Genomic DNA, 21,798 nt, shown 5'->3' with positions numbered 1-21,798 from the left:
GGACCTCTCCTACAGTATAGGCCAGTACTGGGGATGGCTCTTAGAACCTCTCCCACAGTATAGGCCTCTACTGGAGATGGCTCTTAGGACCGCTCCTACAGTATAGGCCTCTACTAGGTATGACTCTTAGGACCTCTCCTACAGTATAGGCCTCTACTAGGTATGACTCTTAGGACCTCTCCTACAGTATACCTTCTACTGGGAAGGACCTTCTAATGCCTAGTCATTATAGGCAACAGCTGCATTACAGCATCAATAGTCCATTGTGCAGTGCATCATTTATCAAAACATCTATAGCTCTGTGGCTTCCTTCCTCATACTGTCAGATGCATTTCCTGGGAAAGGGAGGGTTATTTATTACTCCCCCTCCCTCCCTCTCTTTCTCCACCTCCTCTCCCCCCCTTCCCTCCCACCTCCACTATCACTAATGTGTCCTTTAAGCCCGTGGTCTTTTGAATATGAGTCGTGTCTGCTCTCTCATTTCCCTGCTGATTTGTGTATCTTTCCTTTTCTCGAATCAGCGATTGGATGGAGCGATAGGAGAGGTCCTGGAACATGCAAACTCAGGCAAATCTCCCAGGGTCCAAGGGCCAGGAGGAGGAAGAGGAGAAGAAGGATGCTTTGATGAGCCAGTGACAATCCTAAATCCTCTGGTACTCTCCTGGGGATGTACTGCTGTGTCCAACCTTGAGTCAACAGAAGAACCATCCAGACACACACAGAGACACTTACTCCTACAATCAAGCAAGTAACTTTCTAGCTGGACACCCTTGTCTTCTACCTCTGCAACAGCAACTCCAGGTACTGTTTGACTTGATCATATCTGCCCTCTGTGATTTCTGAGTTTCATGGTGTGTATTGAGAGAAGATAATCAGGATGTTTTATGGCTGGATCGATATAGGCGTACACAGCTTTGACCATCAGAACAGTAAGATACAGTATGTTGTGGACTTTGTGACATCTAAATCTGAATCTAATGTATAGTAATGGAGTTCAATGGCAACGCAGTGCTTTTGAATGCTTCTCCCTCTTCTTCCGACAACACCCATTTTTTGATGCAAATACATTCGTTCTGCAGTAAAACTCCATAAATCCTGAAATTGATATTGAAGTCATTTTTAATATCCATCTCAATAACCTCCTGTGTCAGATAATGCAATTTGGTTCAGTGGTTACAGAAATACTCCTTCTTCCAGGGTCCAAAAATCAGGTCCAAGGAACTTTCCCTCATAGATTGAGATTGCCTGTATCTGAGAAACATGGAGTACACATTCAGAGCAGTATCCCACAATCCTGGGATTATAATCTGGCGAATCGAGGTAAGGCAGCTGTCAGTCAGTGTATTCTTTGAAAATGATCAGGGTGTGGATTTCACAAAGTCAGTTGTGAAAAAGACAGATGTCTGCATTTCTTTGTCCTCACAGAAAATGGAGCTGGTGCAGGTCCCTGAAAAATCACATGGAAACTTCTACGAGGGTGACTGCTACATCCTACTCTCTGTGAGTCTCGGGGCCATGATACTCATCAGGGATGTCATGTCAGCACATTAATTTGTTGAATGAGGGAGTTATGATTTTCAGTGCCTAGTGAAAGTCTACACACCCCTCTTCACATTTGTCTGTCTTAAAATGTAATCTAAATGGGATTCAATAGTTTTTTCCCCTCTACAACTTCTCCACATTTTTTTTGTGGTACTTTTTACCCCTTTTTTGTGATATCCAATTGGTAGTTCCATTCTTGTCTCATCACTTCAACTCCCAACTCGGGAGAGGCGAAGGTCGAGAGCCACGCATCCTCAGAAACACGACCCTGCCAAGCCGCCCTGCTTTTTGAAACACTGCTCACTTAAGCCGGAAGCCAGCCGCAACAACGTGTCGGAGAAAACACTGTACAACTGGCAACCGTGTCAGCGTGCAAGTGCCCGGACCACCACAGGAGTCGCTAGAGCGCGATGGGACAAATACATCCCGGCCGGCCAAACCCTCCCCTAACCTGGACAACGCTGGGCCAATTGTGCCCTGCCTCATGGGTCTCCCGGTCACGGCTGGCTGCAACACAGCCCGGGATTGAACCCAGATCTGTAGTGACGCCTTTAGCACTGCAATGCATTGCCTTAGATCGCTGCGCCACTCGGGGGAGGCCTACTCCAAATTTTCAAAGTGAAAGAAAGCTATAGAATAATTTCCAAATTAACACAAAAAAACCTAAGATTTCTTGAATGCGCATGTCTTCACACGCTAGAGTTAATACTTGGTGAAAGCACCTTTGGCAGCCATTACAGCTGTGAATAGTTTTCAATACGATTCTACCAACTTTGCACAACTCTTAGCGCAACATATATCCATCATTTTTGTCAAAACTGGTCAAGCTCAGTAAATTTGCTTGGGAATCATTGATGGAAAGCAATATTTAATCCTTGTCTCAGATTTTTTAAATAGATTTAAATCGGGACTGAGACTGGACCATTCAAGAACACTCAACTCCTCTTGGTATGTCATTCTGATGTCTTTACATAAACTTTTGTGTAATTTTCCTGCGGAAATATAAAACCCTATCCCAAGGTTAGGTTTTCAGAAGACTACGGTAGGTTTTCCTCTCAACTTTTTACCTGGGATTTGCTCCGTTCATATTTATTTTGACCCTGGCAAACTCCCCAGTCCCTGCCAGTGACAAGCATACCCATAACATGATGCTGTCACCACAATTCTTGAAAATACAAAGGGATCCACAACATTGCATTCACTCCATACTAGCCTGTGTGATAAAGTAAAACATTCACTCCAAATCATCCATTCTGTTTGCAATAAGGATGTTAAGCAATACTGCAAGACAACACAGTGAATACATTAAATAAAAAACTACAGGTTTGGGTCAAATCTAATACATTACAGAGGGAAACCCTCTCTATTTTCAAGTATTGTAGTGGCAGCATCATGTTATATGTATGCTTGTCATCGGCAGGAACTGAGGAGTTTGTCAGGATCAAAATAAATATGAAAAGAGCAAAGCCCAGGTAAAAAGTTAGAGGAAAACCAGCCTCAGCCTTCTGAATACCCTGGGATAGAGTTTTATTTTACAGCAAGACAATTACACCAATGTTAATGCCAAAGACACACCAGAATGTCTTTCAAAGTGGTGTTGAGTGTTCCTGAATGGTCCAGTCTCAGTCCTGACTTAAATCTGCTTGAAAAATCTGAAACAAGGTTTGAATATTGCAAGTCAGTTAAGAACGCATTCTTATTTACAATGACGGCCTACCCAGTCCAAACCCAGACAATGCTGGGCCAATTGTGCGCCGCCCTATGGGATTTCTTAACTCTGGGTTGTGAAAACATACGCAATCCAGATATATTTGTTTATTTTTTACATTTTCTATAACTTCCTTTAAACTTTGAAAATGTTGTGTTGATCTGTAGGGAACCCCGCACACACATTTACTCAATATTTAGATTGAATTTTAAGGCAGCAAAATGTGAAGACTGTACATAGGGTGTGTAGACTTTCACTAGGCACTGCATGTTAATTAATGCCCTGGAGGGAATCAGTGTGTTTGCTTTGGAGTCTGTTTTGCATGATTATCATAGTGGTGACAGTATTTGCTTGCTAACGGCTATATACCATTGGTCCTGGTTTGAAGGCCTGTGAGTCACAAAATGCTCTTTGTGATGGTTCCTATTTCTATCTCTGTCGGTTTGTTTGTTTGTCTGTCCGCCTCTACCTCCTCTTCTTTCAATCTCCCTCCATGCTTTTTATCTCTTTCTATCTCCACCCTCTCCCTATCTGTCGCTCTGTTAATCTATCTACAGTGCCTTCAGAAATGATTCACACCCATGACTTTTTCCACATGTTGTTGTGTTACAAGGTGGGATTAAAATGGATTTAATGGTCATTTTTTTGTCAATGATCTACATAAAAATTCTAATATTGGTCAAATTTTTTTAAGTGAAAAATAAAATACTAATATACATTATCTTGATTACATAACTATTCAACCCCCTGAGTCAATACATGTTAGAATCTGTGAGTCTTTCTGGGTTAGTCTAGGATTTTGCCTGTGCTTAGTTCTATTCTGTTTATTTTTATCCTAAAAAAACTTCCTAGTCCTTGCAGATGACAGCATACCCATAACATGATGCAGCCAGCACCATGCTTGAAAATATGAAGAGTGGTACTCAGTCATATGTTGGATTTGCCCCAAACATAACACTTTGTATTCAGGATATAAAGTTAATTTCTTTGCCAAATTTTTTGGGGCCTTTCGTGCCTTATTGCAAACAGGATGCATGTTTTGGAATATTTTTTTATTCTGTACAGGCCTACTTCACTCTGTCATTTAGGTTAGTGTTGTGGAATAACTACAATGTTGTTGATCCATCCTCAGTTTTCTCCTATCACAGTCATTAAACTCTGTAACTCTCACAATTGGCTAGTGGTGAAATCCCTGAGTGGTTTCCTTCCTCTCCGGAAACTAAGTTAGGAAGGACGCCTGTATATTTTTAGTGACTAGATGTATTGATACACCATCCAAAGTGTCATTAATAACTTCACCATGCTCAAAGGGATATTCAATGTTTGTTTTTTGTATTTTTACCCATCTACCAATAGGTGCCCTTCTTTGCGAGACATTGGAAAACCTCCCTGGTCTTTGTGGTTGAATCTGTGTTTGAAATTCACTGCTCGACTGAGGGACCTTACATGACCCGTATGTGTGGGGTACAAATCATGTTAAACACCATTATTGCACATAGAGTAAGTCCATGCAACTTATTATGTGACTTGCAATAACAAAGGGGTTGAAGACATTTTAGTAAAAACATAATTCAACTTTAACATTATAGGGTATTGTGTGTAGGCCAGTGACACAAAATCTCAATTTAATGCATTTTATAAATTCAGGCTGTAACACAACAAAATGTGGAAAAAGTCAAGTGGTGTAAATACTTTCTAAAGGCACTGGATCTATTTCTCTCGCTCTCTCAATTCAATGGGGCTTTATTTACATGGGAAACATGTTTACATTGACAAAGCAAGGGAAGTAAACAATAAACTAAAGGGAGAAGACACAAAACATCAACAAACAATTATTAGAAATTAACAGTAAACATTGCACTCACAAAGGTTTCAAAATGTTAAAGACATTTTAAGTGTAATATTATCAACAATGTACAGTGTTTTAGCCATGTGCAGTCATATTATCAACTATGTACAGTGTTTTAGCAATGTGCAAATAGTTGTAGTAGGAATAGTAGGGAAGATAAATAAACAGATAAGTGTTGGTGGTGTTTACAGTGTTGTTTCTGCTCCACTAGTTGCCCTTTTCTCATGGCAACGGGCCATACATCTTGCTGCTGCAATTGCACGTTGTGGTATTTTGCCAAACAAATATGGGAGTTTATTAATGTTTTATTTGTTTTCAAATTCTTTGTGGGTCTGTGGGATCTGTGAGAAATATGTATCTCTAATGGGGTCATGCATTTGGCAGGAAGTTCAGCTCAGTTTCCACCACATTTTGCAGCCAGTGTGCACATAGCCTGTTTTCTCTCGAGAGCAATGGCGGACTCTCGCAATAGCAAGGCTATGCTCACTGAGCCTGTACATAGTCAAGGATGTTCTTTAATTTTGGGTCATTCACAGAGGTCAGGTGTTCTGCCACTGTCTACTCTCTGTTTAGGGCCAGAGAGCATTTCAATTTGCTGTTTTTTGGTTAATTCATTTCCAGTTTGTCAAATAGTTCTCTTTTTGCTTTCTCATAATTTGGTTGGGTCTGATTGTGTTGCTGTCCTGGAGCTCTGTGGGGTCTGTTTGTGTTTGTGAACAGAGCCCCAGAACCAGCTGGCTGAGGGGACTCTTCTCTAGGTTCATCTCTCTGTATGTGAGGGCTTTGTGGTGGAATGTTTGGGCATCGGTTTGTTTTAGGTGGTTGTACAATATAACACCTCTATTCTGGATTTGGATAACTACCGGATATAGTCCTAATTCTGCTCTGCATGCATTATTCAGAGTTTTGCGTTGTACACTAAATATATTTTTGCAGAATTCTGCATGCAGCGTCTAAATTGGGTGTTTTTTCAAATTTTGTGAATTCTTGGTTGGTGAGTGGACTCCTAGACCTCACAACCAGAGGACAATGGGTTCTATAACTGATTCAAGTATTTTTATCCAGACTCTAATTGGGATGTCGAATTTTATGTTCCTTTTGATGGCGTAGAAAGTCTCTTAGATCGTTCACAGCCTTGTGGAAGTTACCTGTGGTGTTGATGTTTAAGTAATGCTTGACTTGGGATGAAAGAAGTGCAGGAGCTGTCTTTTTCCAAGTTGGTTCATTAGACTATGCTCACCGAAATTCACAAATTACATTATGCTACTGAGACCTGATTATTCACTGTTAATGGTTTATACAAATTTTCCATTACTTCTCCAAGATTTTTAACCACGTTTTCATGACTATTATTATAGCGTACATGAAAAGTAAGCATTATTGACACTGGAAGGCTGCTGTGTCTGATCCCATGTAGACTTACCATCTCCTGCCATTGTGCCCTTGATCAAGGCACTTAACCTTCAACTAAGTAAAACTCCAGTTGTCACATGTGGTCAACCCTCAATCTGGAGAGCTCCTGGGTGAGGAGGCTTGGCTATTGATCCAGCCCTGAAACACCCAAGTCTACCCTGTTGAGCAGCTCCTGTTTTGACTACTATGTGGTTAGAACAGGGCTTGAACAAAAGCCTGCACACTCAGTAGCTATCCTGGAGGATGGTTACCACCCTTGATATAAAATATTGCAACATTACAACAAAATGCTTTTGTTTTTATAAAATGATTCCCTCATTCAATGAATCAGGGATCAAATGGATAAAGTAAGCTACTTCAAAGCCAGGTATCTAACTAGACATATTTATATATAAGGCTATAATATTCATGTTTTGGGGCAGATCTGTGCACAGCATGTTATTTGTCAATTAGACTATTCTTCGAATATTTTTTAACATTGTCGCAATTAGGGCTACTGTCTAGTAGAGGGGAATCCCAACTTTCCAACATTGCAGATTTATTTAGGCTCTACAGTGGTGGTGGAAATGTGACAACGACATTAATGCTTAGTTAGCTATAGCAAGATAGCCAATTCAAAACCTAATTTCTACAAGTTATCTAGTTAGTCTTGTCTGTAATTATTTTATACCTTCTGCTGAAATGTCGCGCTCTTTCTCAGGCAACGGCCCACTCGCACTGGCACACAAACAGCACACACAGACAGGCATTGAAGGGTCATTCCCATTTAAAAATGTGCCTTTATGAATTACATAATAAAAAATTATTCAACTAATTTCCATGACTTTTCATGACTTTACAATCCCTAATTTGACAACTTGGAACAGCATTCAGGCTGGCACATTTTCAATCTGCGCACTTTCAAACAGTTTGCTGTTACGCACAGATTCACAGACTAGCAGCCAATAAACTTGAACAAAACGGAATAAGGAAATGAATGCCCACTCTCCATTGCTATTCAATGCAGATCTCGCCTTCATTCCACTTCGATCAATAATTTTTTTGCCTATGTGTGAATCTGGGCCCAGCGATAGACTACTTTGTTTTATAGAGGAGGTGGTATGCAGTTCCCCTAAACTTTAAAGTGCCGGTATGGCGCTCTGTACTGCTCTGGCCGAAGTCAAGCAATGTGTCACGCCCTGACCTTAGAGAGCTTTTTATATGTCTCTATTTTGGTTTGGTCAGGGTGTGATTTGGGGTGGGCATTCTGTGTTCTTTTTTCTATGTTTTGTATTTCTTTGTTTTGGCCGGGTATGGTTCTCAATCAGGGACAGCTGACCATCATTGTCTCTGATTGGGAAACATACTTAGGTAGCTTTTTCCCACCTATTTTGTGGGTAGTTTTTTTCTTCTTCTGTTTAGTGGTCTTCACCTGACAGGACTGTTTCGTGTATTCACTTTGTTATTTCTGTTTATGTGTTCAGTTCAATAAAAGTAATGAACACTCACTACGCTGCGCTTTGGTCCGATTCCTCCTCTTCCGACGACGACACCCGTTACACAATGTATTTAGGCCAGGAGCTCAACTTTCACATGCCGCCTAATGAAAATGAAAAATCGTTTTTTTTAGAAATGTTTGCACATTTATTTACAAAAACAACAGATATGTAAATAACGTAAGTATTCAGACCCTTTGTTATGAGACTCGAAATTGAGCTCAGGTGCATCTTGTTTCCATTGATCATCATTGAGATGTTTCTACAACTTGATTGTAGTCCGCCTGTGGTAAATTCAATTCCTTCGACCTCATGGCTTGGTTTTTGCTCTGACATGCACTGTCAACTGTGGAACCTTATATAGACAGGTGTGTGCCTTTCCAAATCATTTCCAATCAATTGAATTTACCACAGGTGGACTCCAATCAAGTTGTAGAAACATCTCATAGATGATCAATGGAAACAGGATGCACCTAAGCTGAATTTCGAGTCTCATAGCAAAGGGTCTGAATACTTATGTTAAGATATTTCTGTTTTTTAACATTTCTAACATTAAAAAAAACCTGTTTTCACTTTGTCATTATGGGGTATTGTACGTAGATTTGTAAGGTAACAAAATGTGAAAGTCAAGGAGTCTGAATACTTTCCGTATGTGGTCTGTCGTATGTTTTTTTTGGTAAGAAGCCAATTTGACATTTGATCAGGACATTGTTTTCACTGAGGAAATGTTGGTGTCTGCTGTTGTTGATACTGCAGAGGATTTTTCTGTGATTGCTGTTGACACAGATTCCACAGTAATTATTGGGGTGAAATTTGTCTCCACTTTTGTGGCTTGTGTTGATCAGACTTTGGTTCCAAATATTGGGGAATACGCCAGACCTAAGAATAATGTTGGAGAGTTTAAGAATAGCCCATTTGAATTTGTGGTCTGTATATTTTATCATTTTGTTTAGTATACCATTAACAACACAGGCCTTTTCAGGTTGGAGGGTTTGTATTTGTCCTGTAGCTCATCCAATGTAATTGGAGAATCCAGTGGGTTCTGGTAGTCTTTAATAGCTGATTTACGCTCTTATTCTTTGCCTTATTCTAGAATTGATTAAATTTGACTTTTCTCTCATCTACATACAACATGTAGAACAACATCTCTACATAATCTACATACAATACCCCATAATGACAAAGTGAAAACTGTTTTTTTTTTAAATGTTAGAACTGTTGTTATATTGCTGAAGAGGTTGGAGAAGTGGTATCCATACATCTCAATTTTGAATAGATAGCTCTTCATTAAACCATTTCTCATTGCTGTTAGTTTTCTTAGGTTTTCTGCCTGAATTAAAATGTGATATGTTAGCTGATAGGTCAAATATATTGTCAGGCTTCCTACTTCTAAGTTTACACCTTCACTATTGCAGGGAAACATTTTGTCCAGGAAGTTCTCTAGGGGTGATTGGCTTTGTTTTTGGCCAATTGTTTTTTGGTAGGTATCTACACTACCCTCCTTCCATCGATAGCATTTCTCAATAGCATGCAGTTTTTTCGGCTTCGATGCCTCATGGTTGAGTATTGCTCTCTAGATTGTGATTTTGCTGTGATCTGATAGGGGTGTCAGTGGGCTAACTGTGAACACTCTGAGAAACTCTGGGTTAAGGTCAGTGATAAAGTGGTCTGCAGTATTACTGCCAAGAGATGAGCTATAGGTGTACCTACAGATGTAGTTCCCTCGAAGCCTATCATTGACTATGTACAGACCCAGCGTGAAACAGAGCTGCAGAAGTTGTGACCTGTTTATGTTGGTTGTTTTGTTGTTGTTGTGTTAAGGGGGGCATATTGATCTCTCTCTCTTTATCTCCCCCTGTCTATCTCAGACCCAGAAAGTGGGTAGCTCTCTCTCCTATGACATCCACTACTGGATCGGCTCCCAGTCCAGTCAGGATGAACAGGGTGCGGCCGCAGTTTACACCATCCAGCTGGATGAGTTCCTGGGATCAGGGCCCATCCAGCACCGCGAGGCCCAGAACCATGAGTCGGATGCCTTCCGGGGATACTTCAAACAAGGGGTCATGTAAGTATATACAGTGGCTTGTGAAAGTATTCACCGCCCTTTGAATTTTTCCTATTTTGAAACAAATGACAAATAAGACAAAAAAACTGAAAACTTGATGGTGCACACCTATTGGGGTATGTCTCTATAAGCTTGGCACATCTATCCACTGGGATATTTGCCCATTTGTAACAATCTTCTTAATCTGAGGAACAGGAAAGATCGGACCAAAATGCAGCGTGGTAAGTGTCCATGTTAATTTAATAACTGAACACGAAATACAAAATAACCAAGTGAAACAACGAAAATCGAAACAGTCCTGAAAGGTGACACAACACAAAACAGGAAACAACTACCCACAAAACCCATGTGGGCAAGAGCTACCTAAGTTTGGTTCTCAATCAGAGACAACAATAGACAGCTGCCTCTGATTGGGAACCATACCAGGCCAAACACAGAAAACATAGAAAAACAACATAGAATGCCCACCCCAACTCACTCCCCGACCAAACCAAAATGGAGACATCAAAAAGGAACTAAGGTCAGGGCGTGACACCATTCTTCAAGGCAAACTGCTCCAGCTCCTTCAAGTTGGATGGGTTCCGTTGGTTTATAGCAATCTTTTAGTCATACCACAGATTCTCAGTTGGATTGAGGTCTGGGCTTTGACTAGGCCATTCCAAGTCATTTAAATGTTTCCCCTTAAACCACTCAAGTGTTGCTTTAGCAGTATGCTTAGGGTTATTGTCCTGCCGGAAGGTGAACCTCCGTCCCAGTCTCAAATCTCTGAAAGACTGAAACAGGTTTCCCTCAAGAATTTCCCTGTATTTAGCTCCATCCATTATTCCTTCAATTCTGACCAATTTCCCAGTCCCTGCCGATGAAAAACATCCCCACAGCATGATGCTGGGGATGGTGTTCTCGGGGTGATGAGAGGTGTAGGGTTTGCGCCAGACATAGCATTTTCGTTGATGGCCAAAAAGCTCAATTTTAGTCTCATCTGACCAGAGTACCTTCTTCCATATGTTTGGGGAGTCTCCCACATGCCTTTTGGCGAACACCAAACATGTTTGCTTATTTTTTTCTTTAAGCAATGGCCTTTTTACTGGCCACTCTTCCATAAAGCCCAGCTCTGTGGAGTGTATGGCTTAAAGTGGTCCTATGGACAGATACTCCAATCTCCACTGTGAAGCTTTGCAGCTCTTTCAGGGTTATCTTTGGTCTCTTTGTTGCCTCTCTGATTAATGCCCTCCTTGCCTGGTCCATGAGCTTTGGTGGGCGGCCCTCTGTTGGCAGGTTTGTTGTGGTGCCATATTCTTTCCATTTTTAATAATGGATTTAATGGTGCTCGTGGGATGTTCAAAGTTTCTGAATTTTTTTTTATAACCCAACCCTGATCTGTACTCCACAAAATGGTCCCTGACTTGTTTGGAGAGCTCCTTGGTCTTCATGTGGCCGCTTGCTTGGTGGTGCCCCTTGCTTAGTGGTGTTGCAAACTCTGGGGCCTTTCAGAACAGGTGTATATATACTGAGATCATGTGACAGATCATGTGACACTTAGATTGCACACAGGTGGACTTTATTTAACAAATTATGTGACTTCTGAAGGTAATTTGTTGCACCAGATCTTATTTAGGGGCTTCATAGAAAAGTGTGTGAATACATATGCACGCACCACTTTTCTGTTTTTTATTTTTTATTATTGTTTGAAACAAGTAATTTTTTAAATTTCACTTCACCAATTTGGACTATTTTGTGTATGTCCATTACATGAAATCCAAATAAATATCAATTTAAATTACAGGTTGTAATGCAACAAAATAGGAAAAATGCCAAGGGGGATGAATACTTTTGCAAGGCACTGTACATAAAATATATATAAATATATACACAGAGACAGGGAGAAATCAAACAATCTCATCGTTATACTCTGTTCAGTATTCCCATTCTGATCTTATTCTGAGGCACTGTGGGTAATTCTTCTGTGGGTGTAGGTTGGGCAAAGCAGCATAGTTATCAATGGTGATTAGTGTACCCACCCATACAGATTTGATTATTGAGCAAAAGCTCTTATTTCAACGTCACTAAAAACACAATGTATATTGTGCACGCAATACAGACATTACACTGTAATAAAACCAAGATAAATTTATTTTATAGCCTACTTACCTCTCTGTCTCCTACAGCTATAAGAAGGGTGGGGTGGCATCAGGAATGAAACACATAGAAACCAACAGTTATGACATCCAGAGACTGCTGCATGTGAAAGGGAAGAAAAGGGTCAGCGCCATGGAGGTGAGAAACAGATACAGGGGGATTTCATTATGTGTAACACAACAGGAAGTGCTGCTGAAAATGCTTGAAAATGAACTTGTAATGTATCTGGCACAATTCTGCCTATACTGTAGGTAGAGATGAGCTGGAAAAGCTTCAATCTTGGGGATGTCTTTCTGTTGGACTCTGGTAAAACCATCATTCAGTGGAATGGACCAGAGAGCAACAGACAGGAGAGGCTCAAGGTACGGTAACGATCTGTGCAATTGCTATTCTCAAGGAGTGCATCAACAGTGAAGTCAATGTAATCTTATTACACCTACCTCCTATCAGTGACACGATGAAGCTAATTCCACATTGGTAGCTCAATAAACCAAGAGTGGTTGAAGTGAAATCCACTTCACTCCCCTAAAGATTGTCTGAAGAGACCCCTAGTAGAAACACATTAGAAGCAACACTTTAGATTAGATTCACAGTAAATCAATCACGCACCTCTGGGTTATTCCACCAATTCTGTGCCTTTTGAAAATATTTGATTTCACCTCATTTTAACATTCTGTCATAAAGAGCACATGTTCATGTAATGCGGTGTGTGCTGGTGGCAGGGAAGTCAGGCGCAGGAGAATGAACTTGGTAAAAACAGAGCTGTTTAATAAACATTCCAAAAACCTCAGAAAACCAAAGTATACAAAAATAACATAATAGGATGCAAAACCCGTCTCACACCAGAACAAATAACACACCTACATACAACAAACAATCTCTGACAAGGACATGAGGGGAAACAGAGGGTTAAATACACAACATGTAATAAATGGGATTGGAATCAGGTGTGTAGGAAGACAAGACAAAACCAATGGAAAATGAAAAATGGATCAATGATGGCTAAAGGTCGGTGACTCGACCGCCGAACACCACCCGAACAAGGAGAGGGACCGACTTCGGCGGAAGTCGTGACAGTTCAACTTTATTCAAAACAAATCTTTCCATCTTGAAAGGTTAAATAAATAAAAAATACTATAATAAGTGCCTATTAAGTGCCAAATAAAATAACAGGGTTGACCGTAACAGGGTTGATGATTTCATCTTAAATCCGCCATAAATCCCATTGTGACAGGGGGAATGGAAGCTTGTTGTGTGCAACAGAGAGCGGCAGTTGAATGCAAGCTTCACAAAAAAACGTTTATCTCGCCTGTCTATCTTATGGGTAACAGGGTTGACAGGTGTTACGCTCGACCTGTTTAGTTGTCCCATCACAAAACACCAGAAAATGGCCAAAAAGAGTAGAACCAGCTCACTTGCGTTTACACTATGATTTGACTATTAGATGTTCAATGTTTCTTTTGGAAAAAATGATCCAAAACTCAATAAAAATGCAGTTATTGTAACAGAGTTGACCTTAAAAGAGGGAGAAACGTAAATTGAACCACTAATCACATTAAATAAATCATCTTTAGAAATTAATTTGGCAAATCAAGTTAATAACTAGGGCTTAACAATGATGATGAAACTTGGGAAAATGTTTGATGGGTTGAAGTGGGTTGAAATCTTCCTAAAAGTGACACAGGGTTGATAGAGGGACATGTACAAATGCAGAAGTTTTGCACTTTATAAGCCATAATTCATATAAAAAAATCAGATTTATCGAATTCTCCAGGTGGTATATATTAAAGGGCACTTCATTTAATTTAACAGACTTTTAAAATGTAATATTGGTGAACAATTTCTACTGAAAATATCAAAGGGACGCAACATACACTCTTTTCATGGAACTACATCTTTAACTTTACATTCTGTGACTCTTAGGGCATGCTGCTGGCTAAAGACATTCGGGACAGGGAGCGAGGGGGTCGGACGGAGATAGGGGTGATAGAGGGGGAAGCAGAAGCAAATTCCTCTAAACTGATGGACATCCTGACTAGCATCCTGGGGCAACGGACCTCCAAGCTGCCAAGTGGAACGCCTGATGAATTAGCTGACCAACAACAGAAAGCACAGCTTACTCTGTACCAGTGAGTGGCTAAGGGCCCATGTCCAGATGTCCTGTATTTTTGCCTGTTTGGATTGTGTCAGGCATTTATTCCAAAAAAAGTTAACTCCAAAAAGTTTAAAACTCATTCTGAATCATAGTTAGCCTAGTCCAAGCCATGTTTGGCATGACAATAAGATACAAGGAGTTGACATGATAGCATGCTTAGTCATTAGTAAGTATGTCCTGTCCCCAACAGTGTGTCTGATGCTGAGGGCCAGATGAAAGTCATAGAAGTTGCCACTAGGCCACTGGTTCAGGACATGTTGAATCATGACGTAAGTCTGCAGAGCAGAAAATTGTACAAGTCGGACATCATTTGATATAAGCATTATGAAGAGTTGTGGGCTCCCAGTTATAGACATTTGCTCATGTGACTTAATCTTTCTCCAGGACTGTTATTTCCTAGACCAGGGAGGGGTGAAGATCTTTGTGTGGAAGGGGAAGCGAGCCAACAAGGCAGAGAGACAGGCTGCCATGTCCAGAGCTTTGGTGGGTATAAGAGATCACACATACTGTACATACTGTATGGTATCTTCTTTTTGTTTCCTCTTTTGTAACAAAAAATCAGCTATAGTGGCAGCTTGAGTTTTGTGTGCCAAGTAACCAGTTGCAGTATCTGATAGGAATGCACTGAATCTGTCTCCTTCCTCTGTGAACAGGAGTTCATTAAGCTGAAGAACTACCCCACCACCACCAATGTGGAGACAGTGAATGACGGGGCAGAGTCTGCCCTCTTTAAGCAGCTGTTCCAGAGCTGGAGTGTGAAGGATCAAACTGTAGGCCTGGGCAAAACACACAGTGTGGGGAGAGTGGGTATGTATTTCTATGTTAGGTACCAGATCCAAATCAATAGCTAGAAATGGGATAAAAGTTATTGTCTTTAAGTGACTACCTTTCCCCCTTTTGGATGTATGTTTGACATGAGTGCTTGGAAAATACTATCTTTAGTATCTAATTGCTCACTTTGTGTTTGTCTATATTTTGTGGAGTCATTAAAACTCGTTTTTCAACCACTCCACAAATTTCTTGTTAACAAACTATAGTTTTGGCAAGTCGGTTAGGACATCTTCTTTGTGCATGACACAAGTAATTTTTCCAACAATTGTTTACAGACAGACTATTTCACTTATAACTCACTCTATCACAATTCCAGTGGGTCAGAAGTTTACATACACTAAGTTGACAGCATGAAAAATTATTGTAAATTGTAGACCTCCACAAGTTTGGTTCATCATTGGGAGCATTTCCAAACGCCTGAAGGTACCATGTTCATCTGTACAAACAATAGTACGCAAGTATAAACACCATGGGGCCACGCAGCCGTCATACCTCTCAGGAAGGAGACGCGTTCTGTCTCCTAGAGATGAACGTACTTTGGTGCGAAAAGTGCAAATCAATCTCAGAACAACGGCAAAGGACCTTGTGAAGATGCTGGAGGAAACAGGTACAAAAGTATCTACATCCACAGTAAAATGAGTCCTATATCGACATAACCTGAAAGGCCGCTCAGCAAGAAAGAAGCCATTGCTCCAAAACCGCCATATAAAAGCCAGACTACTGCACATGGGGACAAAGATCGTACTTTTTGGAGAAATGTCCTCTGGACTGATGAAACAAAAATAGAACTGTTCGGCCATATTGACCATCGCTATGTTTGGAGGATAAAGGGGGAGGCTTGCAAGAGGAAGAACACCATCCCAACCGTGAAGCGCGGGGGTGGCAGCATCCTGTTGTGGGGGTGCTTTGCTGCAGGAGGGACTGGTGCACTTCACAAAATAGAGGGCATCATGAGGAAAGGAAAATTGTTGATATAGTAAAGCAACATCTCAAGACAACAGTCAGGAAGTTAAAGCTTGGTCACAAACTGGTCTTCCAAATGGACAATGACCCCAAGCATACTTCCAAAGTTGTGGAAAAATGGCTTAAAGACAACAAAGTCAAGGTATTGGAGTGGTCATCACAAAGCCCTGACCTCAATCCTATAGAAAATTTGTGGGTAGAACTGGAAAAAGCGTGTTCGAGCAAAGAGGCCTACAAACCTGACTCAGTTACACCAGCTCTGTCAGGAGGAATGGGCCAAAATTCACCCAACTTATTTTGGGGAGCTTGTGGAAGGCTACCCGAAACATTTGGCCCAAGTCAAACAATTTAAAGTCAATGCTACCAAATACTAATTGAGTGTATGTAAACTTCTGACCCACTGGGAATGTGATGAAAGAAATAAAAGCTTAAATAAATTATTCTCTCTACTATAATTCGGACATTTTACGTTCTTAAAATAAAGTGGGGATCCTAACTGACCTAAGACAGGGAATTTTTACTATGATGAAATGTCAGGAATTGTGAAAAACTGAGTTTAAATGTATTTGGCTAAGGTGTATTTAAACACTTTTTTTGTTTGTGTGTTATTATAAGTGTTATATCATAGTTTTATATAAGTGTTATATATGTGTTATTTCATAGTTTTGATGTATTCACTATTATTCTACAATGTAGAAAATAATCAAAATAAAGAATGAGTAGGTGTGTCCAAACTTTTGACTAATACTGTATACATATGTTAGCCAACGTCACTCAGGAGAAGTTTGATGCCACACGGATGCATGTGATGCCAGATGTAGCAGCACAGGAGCGCATGGTGGATGATGGCACTGGCCAAGTGCAGGTAAACTCACAAAAACATTAACTCTGATTTGTCATTTGTTCCAAGATATCTCTCGGTCATTTGACTCACTGTTTGTTCCTTGTGGACATTTCATACACTCTCTGTGACACATGCAGGTGTGGCGTATCGAGGACCTGGAGCTGGTCCCAGTGGAATCCCAGTGGCATGGCTTCTTCTATGGAGGAGACTGCTACTTGGTCCTCTACACTTATGAGGTCCACAACAAACTCAACTACCTCCTTTACATGTGGCAGGTAAAGGAGCTCACTGCCATTGTAGAATGCATGACGGTTCATCCATTTATTTGGAATAACATGGCAATAAAATTGCATGACTTTAGACCTAAATACATCACATTATAGTTCATATTTTCTTTCAGGGGCGTCATGCCTCTCAGGATGAGATAGCGGCATCTGCCTTCCAGGCCGTGGCCCTGGATCAAAAGTATGGTGACCAGCCTGTACAAGTAAGGATCACCATGGGCAAGGAACCCAGACACTTCATGGCCATGTTCAAGGGTAAAATGGTTATATTTGAGGTGAGACAGTTTTATTTTTTGATTTAATGGTACAATGATACAATTTAAGAATTGTGAAACTGGTTTTCATTTTCTGATATCCATGGATTGTCTTTTGTTTATCCGTGATTATAGGTTGATTTAGGATTTCAAACCATGAAGTAATTTATTACAACATATTTAAATCAAACCTGACCTGCTCTCCTCATCTTCTGTTCCTCAGGGTGGTACCTCCAGAAAAGGGACATCTGACCCAGAGCCCCCCATCAGATTGTTCCAGGTCCGCGGTTCTGACGCCTCCAACACCAAAGCCATCGAGGTGCCGGCCCTGGCAGCCTCGCTCAACTCAAACGATGTCTTTCTGCTGAGGAGCCAGTCCGGGATTCACCTGTGGTGTGGCAAGGTACTGTAAGGAGGATAAATAGATATATCCAGGTGTGGAATCTGCTGGTTTTCTGTTCTACCAGATAATTAATTGCACACACCTGGTGTGACAGGTCTAAATCAGTCTCTGACTGAAGGGGAACAATTAATAAAATGAAGTGGAACATGCTTCGTGGTCCAGAGTTGAGTTTGTGGGGTATAGGGAATAGGGTGCCATTTGGGACACAGAGATGGTACAACATTCTGTCTAATAGTCTCTCTCTGATTGGCCAGGGATCAAGTGGGGATGAGAGAGCCATGGCTAAGGAGGTCAGTTCTGTAATTGGACAGCACTCAACTGCTGAGGAGATCGTGGCGGAGGGTCAGGAGCCTGTTGAATTCTGGGATTTACTTGGAGGGAAGGCCCCTTATGCCAACGACAAGAGGTAATAAACGGTCATAAAGTATGGCAGTATGTTACCTTGCCATTATCTGTATTTCAACCAAATATTCTCTCATATAATGTCAATTGGAGCAGCTGTATTACGTTAGTGAAGTGATTGCAATCCTAAACCATGTACAATTGATTGATGTGAGTCACTGTGCTAGATATGTTGGATTTCAAGTAAACAGTTTGGTGTATTTACATTTGTGTGTGTGTGTTTCTTGTCTCTGAAAGACTACAGCAGGCTGCTCTGGATCATCAGCAGCGTCTCTTTGAATGCTCCAATAAGACTGGCCGTTTCATCGTTACCGAGGTGACCCAGTTCACACAGGATGACCTCAGCGAGGATGATGTCATGCTGCTAGACACGTGGGACCAGGTACAGTGTGTATTGTTAAAACACAACTTGCAATGTTAACCAAATTGGTATAAAGTAAATCACACAATTATAAAACATTATACTAACAAAAAGGTAATAGGTCTGCAATCAAAGCATTGTCACATGAAGCTTACTTTATTTTGTATATTTTATATTACATTTGTGAACTGTCATCAGATATCTGATCATGTTGCATCCAGGTTTTCCTCTGGGTAGGGAATGAGGCCAATGAGTTGGAGAGGAAGGAGGCTGTGGTCACCAGTCAGGAGTACCTGCGAACTCACCCAGGGTCCCGGGACCCTGACACCCCCGTCCTCCTCATCAAGCAGGGGTACGAACCCCCCACCTTCACCGGCTGGTTCACCGCCTGGGACCCCTCCAAATGGAGCGTGAGTGCAAGTGATCTCCTTCTCTTCCAGTTGAACTCTCTGTGTGTCTGTGTGTGTGTGTCAAAAAGTAAAAAGTAAAAAGTATATAGATTCCATCAATAATGCTGTACACACATTTGTTGTGTTAGGGAGGGAAAACTTACGAAGAGCTGAAGAAAGAGTTGGGGGAGGTGACATTCCTCGTAAGGATCACAAATGTAAGCACAATTTTATTTATCTATGCATTCACCAAAACTTGGTGTAAAGAGGGAGATTGAGAAAATTATGAGCTGAATCCATCAATCAATTGACCTAACCTTGCTGTGAACTCAACCCAACAGACGAAGGGATACCTCAATTGTATTGGCCCTGTACACACTCAAGCCATTACAACAGATTTACAACCCACTTTGGTTGTGATACAACTGATCGTTTAGTTTTTCTGAACAAAAATTATTACACATCCATTATGCCTCGGCAGCCGTTGTGTAAAAAAAAACTGGCAGACAAACTCCTGAATCTAATCTTTGCCTCTCAGGAGCAGAATGGTGTTGAGACCAAGAAGAACTTCCAGTCTTACCCACCTAAGGACCTGATCAACAAACTAGCCAATGAGCTGCCTAAGGGTGTCGAACCCACCCAAAAGGAGGTAGGTGTACTGAGCTGCTATAATGAAGTGACTAGTGTTCAAAGTACTGCCACACTGATACACTCAGATGCTGTATTCATTGGTAGTTTTTAAAGTGTGAAAAGTATATTCTCTCCTCAATATGAGTTACGCTGTAGTACAACTTGTTTTAAGTGTCTTGACAAATGTATTCTTTACACTTGAATGTTGCCTTGAAACATGTAAATGGTCTCCTTCTCTCTCTCCCTCCTCTGTCTTCCAGAAACATCTCTCAGACTCAGACTTCAGTGCCATATTTGGAATGTCTAAAAACCTGTTTGCCAGCCTGCCTCTATGGAAGCAGCTGAGCATTAAAAAAGGCAAAGGCTTATTTTAAGGGGACTGAAACTCTCATAATTTTGCATCAATTTCCAGATGTTTAAATTTGCAAAGCATACTAATTGTACCTTGTTCCAACATTACTTTTAATTTGTGTCTTATTATTTTGTTCTAATTTCAAAGACTGTCATAAATGCAATGGACGTCAGAAGACATTAACTGAGATATTTAATGTTTTGTGCACTTAAAAAAACATTTTGATTGTACATGTCTACCTCTCAATCAAACATCCATGTTAAATACAATCAATCGAATAAAAACATCAATGTGTGTATTCTCAATAATGCCTCTTCGGACCACGCACAACTACCATATATCCTGTAGTTTAGTTGATTGTAATATGGTAGGACTCAATATACAAATAAAAAAGGGGATATGTCTATCATTGTTATGTGTGTTTCATGCGTGTAGTTCACAAGAGGCTTTCAGGGTCTTGATTTCTTGGTGTAATTATCTTTCTCCTAATCCATCTTCAATAAATTGATGTTAATAATGTCAAAATCAAACATGCATAATTGTGAATGAATTGTTTTGAGTCCTGAATATATATTTTATGGCAAACTATTTTTATTAGCAGACATTTTTTGCAGATGTGTTCAATGCAATGCATGCAACTTTTGTACCATGTCGTTGCACTATATTCGGGGTGTGTCTATTCCTATGATGTCACCACGTACCCTATAGTTACGTACACATTGAAACAACAACAGAATCTAAGGCAGAGATACAGAAATACACTATAGAAAAAGAAGGAACAGCATTGTCAGAAATCAACTCAATGTAATCGAAGACTCCATAGACTCTAACCACTTCTGGGAAAATTGGAAAACACTAAACAAACAACAACACAAAGAGTTATCTATCTAAAACTGAGATGTATGGGTAAACCACTTCTCCAATCTTTGTGGCCCAATAACAAAGAACAAACAGCAAAAACATATACATGATCAAATACAAATCTTAGAATCAACTATTAAAGACTACCAGAACCCACAAAATGCAAACCCTCCAACCCAAAACGGCCTGTGGTGTTGATGGTATCCTCAATGAATTTATAAAATATACAAACCACAAATTCCATTTGGCTATACTTAAACTCTTTAACATCATCATTAGCTCTGGCATCTTCCCCAATATTTGGAACCAAGGACTGATCACCCCAATTCACAAAAGTGGAGACAAATTTGACCCCAATAACTACCATGGGATATGCGTCAACAGCAACCTCGGAAAAATCCTCTGCATTATCATTAAAAGCAGACTCGTACAATTCTTCAGCGAAAACAATGTACTGAGCAAATGTCAAATAGTTTTTTTTTACCAAATTACCGTACGACAGACCACGTATTCACCCTGCACACGCTAATTGACAAAGGGTCTGCTATACAAATTGATGGAAAGTGGTGTTGGGGGAAAAACATACGACATTATAAAATCCATGTACACAAACAAGTGTACAGTAAAAATGAAAAGAAAAAACACACATTTCTTTCCACAGGTGTTAAGGGATTTTTTTTTATCTATAATGACTAATTATGTATACATTTCAATCAGGATGAATTAAAAGACTTATGTTACTGTACATGTATGAATTTTCTCTGTTGCTCTCAGTATTGAATATAATGTAGCCAGGAGTTTAGTACAATGACGGTCTGTTCCTTTGTACAAATGAATGAACTATCTCCAGATGGCAGGGACGGACTATCTCCAGACTGTCT

General features: G+C 40.4%; 1 protein-coding gene across 1 annotated transcript; it reads left to right on the top strand.

Moving 5' to 3' along the window:
* The first annotated feature begins 556 nt into the window (after positions 1-556).
* LOC110528239 (advillin-like) lies at positions 557-20,460 on the top strand. The gene is made up of 20 exons (XM_021610127.2): positions 557-801; positions 1,198-1,320; positions 1,426-1,500; positions 9,856-10,052; positions 12,218-12,326; positions 12,440-12,550; positions 14,112-14,317; positions 14,534-14,612; positions 14,728-14,826; positions 14,997-15,150; positions 16,902-17,002; positions 17,119-17,256; positions 17,382-17,540; positions 17,743-17,922; positions 18,177-18,328; positions 18,562-18,706; positions 18,907-19,095; positions 19,224-19,292; positions 19,613-19,723; positions 19,965-20,460. Exons 2-20 carry the CDS (start codon positions 1,261-1,263, stop codon positions 20,076-20,078), a joined length of 2,448 nt encoding a protein of 815 aa, XP_021465802.2. The 5' UTR covers positions 557-801; positions 1,198-1,260; the 3' UTR covers positions 20,079-20,460.
* Positions 20,461-21,798: the final 1,338 nt, after the last annotated feature.

This window comes from Oncorhynchus mykiss, chromosome 7 (assembly GCF_013265735.2).
Source record: "Oncorhynchus mykiss isolate Arlee chromosome 7, USDA_OmykA_1.1, whole genome shotgun sequence".
Lineage (NCBI taxonomy): Eukaryota > Metazoa > Chordata > Actinopteri > Salmoniformes > Salmonidae > Oncorhynchus > Oncorhynchus mykiss.
The sequence above is the reverse complement of the archived record's forward strand: the minus strand, read 5'-3'. Positions and strand labels throughout refer to the sequence as shown.

What these genes read in the sequence shown, in the direction of transcription:
- LOC110528239 (XM_021610127.2), top strand. Translation starts at nt 1,261, where the DNA reads ATGGAGTACACATTCAGAGCAGTATCCCACAATCCTGGGATTATAATC. An exon ending in ACTGCTACATCCTACTCTCT is followed by an intron (nt 1,501 to 9,855) that starts GTGAGTCTCGGG and finishes TGTCTATCTCAG; the next exon opens with ACCCAGAAAGTGGGTAGCTC. An exon ending in GGGACCCCTCCAAATGGAGC is followed by an intron (nt 19,096 to 19,223) that starts GTGAGTGCAAGT and finishes TTGTTGTGTTAG; the next exon opens with GGAGGGAAAACTTACGAAGA.